This window comes from Alosa pseudoharengus, unplaced genomic scaffold (genome assembly GCF_046254945.1).
Source record: "Alosa pseudoharengus isolate Yale_2024_CS ecotype anadromous, Long Island Sound unplaced genomic scaffold, YU_APseudo_1.1 YU_APseudo_1.1_scf_1, whole genome shotgun sequence".
NCBI classification, from domain to species: domain Eukaryota; kingdom Metazoa; phylum Chordata; class Actinopteri; order Clupeiformes; family Clupeidae; genus Alosa; species Alosa pseudoharengus.
Genome location: NW_027468564.1, coordinates 55,905,160 through 55,915,159, shown reverse-complemented (window position 1 = coordinate 55,915,159; position 10,000 = coordinate 55,905,160). Strand labels below are relative to the sequence as shown.

At 47.8% G+C, this 10,000-nt stretch overlaps 1 protein-coding gene across 1 annotated transcript in view; it reads left to right on the top strand.

The window, feature by feature from the left end:
* rhbdl3 (rhomboid, veinlet-like 3 (Drosophila)) overlaps window positions 1–10,000 on the top strand; it is a 40,811-nt gene that overhangs the window by 21,527 nt on the left and 9,284 nt on the right. Inside the window, exons 4-6 of the mRNA XM_076275600.1 lie at window positions 2,460–2,612; window positions 7,080–7,304; window positions 7,575–7,723. Coding sequence (XP_076131715.1) covers window positions 2,460–2,612; window positions 7,080–7,304; window positions 7,575–7,723 — 527 coding nt within the window. The remainder of the gene's footprint in view (window positions 1–2,459; window positions 2,613–7,079; window positions 7,305–7,574; window positions 7,724–10,000) is intronic.

The following is a 10,000-nucleotide window of genomic DNA, read 5'->3' as shown; positions in this document are numbered from 1 at the left end:
GTGTGTGTGTGTGTGTGTGTGTGTGTGCATGTGTGTGCGTTGTTTTTTATTGAATTTGCCACGCCTTTGTTTGGGCTAGCCTCCTCACACAATTCTCAGGGGGTTTTCTCATGGGGAAGCTTGGCTCCCATTCAAGTAAATAATTGCGAAACCTGTTGTTTTCCTCCAAACTGTTCCGGTGCCTGAAACCCTTCTATGCATAACATGACAATTATGGGCCTTTCTATGTCTGCGTAAAAGAAGGCGTCTGGTGTGTGTGTGATGTTTGCGTGTATGTGCCCTGAGTTTGTCGGCATATCATCAAGCGTCCTTTGTTTTTGTTGTGTCGACTGCTCACGGGGACCCGGTGGAAGTGACGTCTAATTGGGGGATCGGGGAAACCTTGCATGAAATCGCCGTTGAGGCCCATTGTTGTGGGTGGGTTTCTCACTCTCTCTCTCTCTCTCTCTCTCTCTCTCTCTCTCTCTCTCTCTCTCTCTCAAACTCTCTCTCTCTCTCTCTCTCTCTGCTTAACCTCTACCAGAAAGTTCTGTTGGGTGTTCAGCAGAGTATGAACTGGTGTGTGTGTGATTGTGTGCGAGGGAGTGAAAGTAGGGCTGAATATAGGCTAAGGGGCTCAGGGTGGGGGTTTGTTGTGGGATTGTTGGGGTTGGTTTGGGCCTCTGCGGAGGGGGGGGTCTGTATTGAACTGTAAATCCGTTCAGGGGGCCAGATAAGTCCTTGTCTGTGGGAGCTGGGGCTCACATTGTTGCAGACGCTAGAGTTTGGAACACTCGAGCTCATCCCGCTCCGACCATGAAAGCGTGCGGCGACAGCATCAGCGCCCGACACAAGCTGGCCGAGATCCTGCTGGAGAAGGTCAGTGGCGTGTCTTCCAGCTCTGGCTGAGAGGCTTCCAGTCTGTGAATCTTCAGGGTCTTAGAGTCTCAGTGCATCTCACAGTACGTGAGAGTCAGTGGGTGTTTTACATAGTGTTTACCTCAACCAGACTAATCATTCAGGCTGCCTTCAAACTGCTCTATTAAAATTATTTAACTTTTCTGAAGTCTGACAGAGACCATGAGTTCCGTGGAGATTGAATATCCACAAAAGTGCTTATTTCATTTCCCAGCATGCTGCTCGCAGCTATTACACAGCAGAACCCTCTGCAGCGGATTAGATGCGCTGAGAATAGAATTCATCAGTGACATTTGGAGTGTCTAAGATGAATGGGAGATGGTGAAGAAAGGGAAGCTGTGAAATGGCACTCCTTTGTTGTTCATCTGAGGAAAGAAATCCCTCCTGTTTCTCTTCTCCTCTGTTCCGTCCTGTGCCCAATGTGGCATATGGAGGAGGCCATCAAACAGTTAGGCTCTAGGTATAAGATGGTGGGAGTCTCTGTTCACTTTATTATGTCAGGTTATGTGTGCTCTGCCACTGCTTCAAGCCACTGCTCCAAAGTACCAAAGAGAGAACTGTCGTAACTGTCAGACTTTGTCGGACTAAAAACCATTCAGCAGTAACTGGAGGTAAATTTGCTGTCCCTCAAATAGAAACGGGCAAGTTGCATGCAAACAGTTGCATCGCTGATGTTTTCTTGAGGCTCTTCCACAAAGAATTCCTGTGTGTTTGTGTATGTGTGTGTCCCAGAGAGAGAAAATACGTCCTGTGTGTGTTGTGTATGTGTGTGTCTCAGAGAGAGAGAAAAGACGTCCTGTGTGTGTGTGTCTCAGAGAGAGAGAGTCAGTGGTATTCACTATTTGCTTAGGCATCTCACTGTTTCTCTTCCCATTCCTTTTGTGAGTTTCAGTGACATTGTGGACCTGCAGGATTTGCTGTTTGACCTGGGAAGTCGTTGACTTTGTAAACACTGGGTGAAAGGTTATGAACCAGAATGGGTTAAAACTATTAGCCACTTCGGATCTAGTCTCCGGATTTAATGAACAACCACCCATATCTGGGCCATTTGTAGTGGACACACAAAGGAATGACATGTGGCAGCTGGTTATCTGTTAGTATTATGTTTAGCCTCTCTTTCACAAGCTCTCTCTGAGATGCTCCTCTGTTCAAGGCTTCTTCCCACTTGCACTGACTAAAATAGGCTGCCGCGATTGTTGCAAATGAATTCCATTAACACCAATGCCCGTGTCAGTTCATTTAACAAAGCTCTCTAAATTGATTCTGCCAGAATGTGAGTTTCAGCCAGACTCGGCGCACTAAAGGTGTTAATCTCACCACGCGTCTTGGGGTGCACATGTGAGTTTTGGTTTCACCTCTCGCTCATAAGGTGTGAACTGGGAGGGGGGGGTGCTGGCTGAGGGTGTTTGCGTTTGTGTTGTTGGTTGGTGTGTGCTGATCTGTCTCTCTTGTGGGTGTTGCGTGTGGTGTTGATTGGTGTGTGTGTGTGTGTGTGTGTGTGTGTGTGTGTGTATGTGTGTCTGTGCTGATGTGTCTCTCCTGTGGGTTTTGCCTTTTTGCAGTATGACCCCGAGAGCTCGGGCTTCATTAGCACCGAACGCTTCCGAGACCTTCTGGCCGCCCACGGCTCCGAGCTGGACCCCCACAAGCTGGAGGTGCTGCTGGCGCTGGCCGACGCCAACGGGAAGATCTGCTACCAAGACTTTGTGAACCTGGTGAGCCAGCGCGTCGTGGTTGTTTCCATGGAGAAATGGCTGTTGTGCCTCGAAATATTGAGGACCTGTATCTAAGGAGCTAGTTGTGTTGAGTGTCTTGAGAAAGAGATTTGTATTTCTACTGAGGCTTAGAGATTCAGTTCACTGGTGCTATACGCTATCTAAGTCTAGGTAGCAAAGGCTGCCTGTGTGATGAGAAAGTTTGAGATATTACAAATTGTATGCAAATATACATACAAAAATTATGCAAAATATGTCTAATCAGGCCCGTCTCAACAGTATGCTGCCTCGAGTCCCTTCTTATAGATAATAATTTCTCCCATGTCACATAATTAGGAGAAGAAGAAATCAAGCAAGTAGATGAGGAGGCACAGCTTTCCAGCAGAGTCTGATTAGGTTGACAACTGAAAATATGTGGCCCAGTGGCCCAGAGACCACAAAGGAGTTTGGAGAGAAGGAACATTATGCAAGCTGATTAAGTCATTCTGAAAAGCTTGATTTGCTCCATTGAACTAGTCAAAACATTGGTGTGCCTGCTGTCTTGCTTCTTGGCAACATAAACTAACTGCTTGTAGTTTACAAATGCTGCATGATACTTTGATTTGGTTCTTTTGTGCTTTTGTTTGGATTCACACATCTAGTCACAATGTTTATTTCTGCCAGTCCCAGATGGTGTTGTGAACTTTTGAACTGAGAGCACTCAACGACAGTCGTCATCTTGAAAAATGATCAGCTCGCAAAATGAATGCCACGGGAGAGTGCTAAATCAATCATTCTCTCCCTCTCTCCCAGGCTCTCTCTCTCTCTCTTGTTCTCTCTCCCTCTCTCTTGTTCTCTCTTTCTCTCTCTTGTTCTGTCTCTCCCTCTCTCTCCCAGGCTCTCTCTCTGTCTTGTTCTCTCTCTCCCAGGTTTTCTCTCTCTTCTAGACTCTCTTTCTCTCTCTCTCTCTTTCTCTCTCTCTCATTCTTTATCTCTTGTTTTTCACCCTTTCTTCTCCTCTCGGGGCTTGAGATCAAAACCCCTGTCCCAGACAGCGGCTCATTGTGAGGTGGGCAGTGGCGGGCCCAGAGAGCGGGTGAGGTGGCATGACGCCAGGGCTCTGTGGGCCTGGCACTGTCCCCTGCCGGCCCGGGCGGGTCATGTGCGTGTCACAGGGCGCGAGCCTACAGCTGGAAGTGGGACAGGGAAGAATGAGGAGCATGTAGCAGGGGTCTGAGCCGCCATTGTTCCCCCCCGAGGAGCTTTCACATGCGCTGCCTGCCACAACAAAAGCCGTGGGGGAGAGGAGAAAGGGATGGAGGCTGGAGGGTGGGAAGGGGTGGGGGGTGGAATAGGGTGGGGGGGCGGGGTGTGCTGAGGTGGTGGAGATTGCTTGAGGCTTTATCCCACACGCCCATCTTTACTTTTACAACACTGCTTTTCCCATAAAGCTGTCTTTGTGATGATAAGTCATTACCCCATCTTGCATTCTCATCCTCCCTCTCTCTCTCTCTCTCTCTCTCTCTCTTTCACATTAGCCTTTTTTCTCCATTGCTCTCCATCTCTCCCTCTTCCTTTTTCACTGCAGCTCTCTCTTCCATTCTCTCCCTCATCCTCTCCCATTCTGTTTCTCTCTCTCATCTCTCTCTCTCAGTCATCCTGTCCTCTCGTATCTCTTCCCTCCATCTTCGTTAGCGCTGATAGCCTCCCGCTGGCGTGGATGGCAGGCGCGGAGCTCCCTCTCTCAGGCAGCGGGAGGGTGTGTGTGTGGGGGGGGGGGTGGCGGAGAAATTGCTTCGCACAGCTGGAGGAATCAGTCTGTGGCTATTATGGCGTTTGGCTGCTGGAGGGGAAAACGCATCGAGGAGACAAGATGAGTGTTTGTGCAGGAAGGACTGAGCGATGTGTGTGGCACCGTCTCATTCCACTCTTGTTTGGCATTAGCCAGACAGCGTGGCCATGGCAACCAGCCCCATGTAGTAACCCCCCAACAATAATCACACACACACACACACACACACACACACACATGCCCCTCCCATCCAATACAGGGAGCCGTCTAACAAATCACAGTCTTGGCCATCAGTGCAAAGATAATGGCAGTGTCTGTGTTCACAGTCTGTTTGTTTTTCAAGGAGCGACTGTTGAGGAACGGCTGGAAAGGAAGAAAGAGAAGCCCCACATTATTGGTGCATTTGCACACATTCTGGAGTCATTACAGTAAATCTCTCACAGGAGGGGAGCACGCGTGGACTTGGTGGTGCTGCCGCTTTGAAAGACATTGATTACCTCAAGCTGCTCAGCAGAGGAAACAGAGGAAAGAGTCAAGATTGCACTGAAGTGTTGAAGCAAGTGTGTACAAAGCAAGACAGAGCAAAATTACAGCCATCCTTTCTGCAGTAAGCCAAAGACATTCTGAACAAATCCTTGCTGGACTGCTCTTTCAAAAAGTCCACCCCCCCACCCCCACCCCCCCACACACACACCCTCCACACCCACACGTCACTATACCGGTAAATCTGTTGAATTGGTTGCCTGTTCTCAAAGACCCAGTCACATTTTATGGAGCTTGTTGCTCTGAATGTCCTCTACTTTACAGCTGAAGTCATTTGTCAAAGTTATGCACTGTGACAAAAAATAAAGTTAAGGCCACCATTGCAGCACTTGTGTTCTGCATTTCCGGACTGTATGCCTAAAGAAATTAAAGCGGATTTGGGGATAAGCTGTTATCCAGACAGGAAGCTAAGCCATTTCCTCAGCACCAGCAGCATTTGGTTACTCACTAATAAACCCCTCTCTCCAGTTAATCCTAAAATGGGCACTGTTTCACGGCATCCAACCGCAAGCTCCATTGTGTGATTGAAGTTATTCGCCACAGTATGGTGTTCTTCTGTGCTAGGAATTCCGCCTCCTTTACTTACGTTCAAATAACAAGTAGCTACTGTTCTGGGGCAGGCCGCAAAAGTCAAGGTTAAGTCTGGAGAACCGCTGTGGGCTCGGTTCCCTTGTTCTGCATTCCTAGTTCTCTCTTGAGCTCCTCATTGCGTTACGTAAGATGTCACAGGCCACTCCGGATCAGGAGTCTGGCATGGGAAAAAAGGACATTCGGGGGTTTTTGTCGTTTTGTCGCCTCTTGGGCTCCTAGGCTGCTGCTTGCTTGGCGATTTTGTCAGGCGTTTGTCAGGCATCTGCTCCCAGTGTTTGGGTAAGAGGCGAGGAAGGGAATCGCTTAGCTGTTGCCAGGCAACGGGCAGCATTCCGTCACTGTTCTTGCTGGAGGTTTGGAGGGGTGTGAGCTGTCGTACAGAGAGAAAGAATCAGAGAGGGATAGACTTGTGGATAGCGCCCAACAAAGTGGCTGTTTCATTATTCATCGGCTGGAATTGATGTGAGCATATGGACTGGCTTGCTGTTGTGCCTGGAGGGAGCAATGCAAAACCAGTCCATCTCAGAGGGACTTTGTCAGTCTGCTTCCTTGTCCCCTTTCACACAAATATTTTTAGACTGTGGAAAGTATAATGTCAGGTGTTTTAGTTTGTCCTTCACATAAGCCAGCTATGTTCTGAGCCGTAGCACACAGAGATCAGCTTGTTGGTTTCTAGAAGAGCCTCAGCAGGGAGGAATATTCCTGAGGGTGGACTGCATTAGTCCAACATCACCAGCATTTTGCATTTCCACGCACTGGTATTGTGTCTGGTTTGTGTGGGCCTTTGTCTGTATGGATGTGTGTACGTGGGCATGAGTTAAAGGTTTATACATGAGTCTGTGCATGCTTATGTGTCAGATGTTTGTGTCTGTGGCAGGGGCGCTGCTAGAAAATTTGACAGACAATAATTCTGGGTCCCCCAGATAATATATAGTATCATCACCCAGAGAGAAAAAATACTCTTTTCTGATTGGCTGGTGGGGTGGCTATTTATTCTGAATAACGGGACACCAATAAAGTAGATCTGGTAAAAAAAAGTTTAATCACCGTTCCATATCAATGCTTATGAATGGTAACTATAACAACCATAGTAGGATGACGGTTGAGCCTGGAAGCAGGCTTTGCAACAATGGAATCAACTGTAAACAAGCTAACTGTCCATGCTATCACTGTTATAGGCCCAAAGAAAGTTGTACAACAAAGCCGGCTTCTTTTTAAACAGAACCACTTGTTTCCTTTGCGTACTATAAAGTCATGACTATTGCCTATAGTTGCAACCGGGTGATAAGTGGGATAACAGCCTTCGAGGTGTCCTCCGCTGCGCGTCGGGAGAGTTCTTTGCCTCTCGCCCTCGTCCATTAATTCTGTATAACAGGAAACCTCGGCAGCCGTTATCCCTTACTTATCGGGGGCTCTCTGGGGGCCCCCTGTCAGTGCTGGGTCCTTAGAGTCGTGCAGAACAACCCAACCTTTCTATTTGTATGTTCATTTGAATTCATATGTGCCTTTTCGCTGAATATCTTCATATTCATATGTGTGTTTGCGTTTGTGTTTCCCTCCAGATGAGTAACAAGCGATCCAACAGTTTCCGACGGGCCATCCTCCAGGGCAGCCGTCAGCTGAAGGGGGCCTCCCTCAGGGAGGAGGGGGGCCTGGGCCTCTCCCAGCGGCTGGTGCGCCACATCGCCTACGAGACGCTGCCCCGGGAGGTGGACCGCAAGTGGTACTTCGACAGCTACACATGCTGCCCGCCTCCCTGGCTCATCCTGGTCATCACCATCGCAGAGGTGTGGACATAGAGAGAAGCAGATAAAAATAATACAAACAGTTGCCCTGTTGAGGAGGTCCCACTCGTAGTTGGTCATATTTAATGGTACATGAATGAGCACATGGCAAAATGTCTGTATTTTATTCATTTATTGTAGGTAACTCATATACTGCATCTCTTATATCTCAGAGTGTTAATTGGACTTACGGCTGAGTCTGTTCTTAGCCCGAATCATTTGCAATGTGTGCAAATGTGGATAAATGGCTGCACTCCCATCTGGCTCCTGTAGGTGGCAGTCTTCATGTACTACGGGCTGATGCTGGACCGGTGGGTGCTGCAGGTGTCGTCTCCAGGCTTCTTGAGGGGGCCGCTGCCGTACCACCCCCGGCTACGGGCACAGGCCTGGCGCTTCCTCACCTACGTCTTCATGCACACAGGGTGAGCCAAACACAGCCACACACACACCCCCACAGACTGTAGAGTGTAGATGGAGGCTCCAGACTGACGGAGGATTACTGTGAACTGTTGCGTAATGCTTTTTACACAGCCGATGGATTCCTCTGAAGTCCAGTATGTATTTCTAACTTAATCCAGAGTCTAGATTGTTTTTTTTATTCTAGATTCTAGACAAATGAAGGAACACAGGTGAAGAAATCACTCAAGTACACACCTCTGTCTTAATGCTGATAAAATGCAACTGTGTCTTTGGTGGAGAATTTTAGGAGCATTGATGGAAAAAGAGGAAAGTTTTCTTTTGTGAAAGCATAGTCCTTGATTTTAGAGGACAGAATTGATCGTCAAAATTGGATTAAATCTGTGAAGCTTCCAGAACATTAGGAAGAAGACTCGGAGAACATGTAAAGACAATGTTTAGACTGAGCCGCTTTCCTTACCAAACAGGAAGATTGGGAAGGAAAAGATTGAGACTCAAATAGGATTTTGATCATACTGAGGATGAATTAAAAAGCTCTATGGCTTTCGTGAAGATTACGACGCGTGCCCATGTACAGTATATTAGTCAGTGCTAGTCAGGGCAGGATTAATTGTGACACAAAGCTGATGCTAGCCTAGCTAATAAAGACTGGCAATAAAAAACTAATATAATTTTAACAGCCAGCGGCTCGTGTGTAATCCACAGGCAGTTAGACTTGTGGGACCAGCCCCTCAGAGCTCGCATGAAGCATTCTGATTAGCAGAAGAGAAAACACTGTTTTATTAAAGGGCATGGCACCACTTCGCACCGCTCTGTCAACATCATAAAAACACTGAAAGGTTGCTTGAAGGTATGGAATTGTTGAAATTGAAATGATTGAAATGTTAGGCATGGGTCTCTTAAAGGATACAAGCCTTTTGAACAGTGTTCCAGTGAACCAGGCTTTGGGCGTCACCACATTTTCATTTACATGACCACTGTTATTCCTGAAGAGGTCATTTTGAGTCCAGCACACCTGGGGAGATTTTGGCCCTCTCATCCCTACCTGCACTGGTACATGCTGTGGTCAGTCAGGAGCTGTGGTCGTTCCCTGGGCCTTTTGGTGTTTTAGCCTTTAATGTGGTCGTGTATGAAACCTCCCTGCTCCCTGGTCAAACCCTACTGTGGTAATCCCCTGGTAAGCCATGGCTGCTGATCCCTCCTGTCTGCAACCCAAACTGAATGCCAATCTTGTCAAAACAAACAGAGGTCACCCACCAGCCAGAGCTCTGCAGGGCTACACTATGGGTCTGCTGTGCATTCACAGAGATAATCCCACTGACATCCCTCCCACAGTGCAATTACACCATCTTAATTGGTGAAGATAGAGAGAGAGATCGAGAGAGAGAAAGAGAGAGAGAGTGACCCTGCATCTCTTTTGATCCTTTACCTTAGTGAGCAGTGCCTGTTGCGTATGTATTTCCTGCTCATATTTGAATGGTAACAGCAGCACTAGTAGTAGATTCTGTTCAGCTATTCTGTTCTTTCCTCCTTCTCCTGGGAGGGCATTTGAGAGTGAACTTGTCCCTGGCACATTTGTCACACTTGGTTGTTATTATTAGGGACCCGCTGTGGAACCGATTGGTGTTCTAGCCCCCATCATATCCCAGTTTTCTTCCCCCGTGACAGGCAGGGTCTCCCTTAATGTGGGAGGGCCCTGTCTCTTGTGGCGTGGCGGGTGCCAGGCATGTGCAGCGGGGTTTGGCAGCTCCCCTGGCAGAGTTGTCAGCTCACAATTTTAAGCAGGATTTCCCTCTAATACGGGATCATTTTTGGCCTGGAAATAGACGGCCTTGCTCGACCTTTCATGTATAATTCATGACTTTTTGCAGCGTATTTATTTTGGTATCGTTTATCTTTCAGCGAGATTAGCCATCCATTTATCCATCCTCCCACTGCGAGAGCAAACGGAGTTAGTGAATACTTTGTGTGGCATTATGGTGTTGACAGCAGACTGATGACTGCCCTTCACTCATGGAGAACACTGACTGCATCCTCTCTCAGATTGTATAATCAGCCTTTGTAATGTGAAGTGGTGGCTTGTGCTGTTCAGAAAGAGGACAATCAATACCCATTGTCTTCAAGGGTGATGCTGTCACTCCATGAAGGAATAGGCTCGCTAGTGTTTATCAACACTGTTCAAAATAGATGCTTTGTCATCGTATACGTAGTTGTTAGGGCCCCTGTCTGGCTATTCTAGATACAGTGAGATTGTACAGTTTGCAGCCTGTAGGGTACCCATG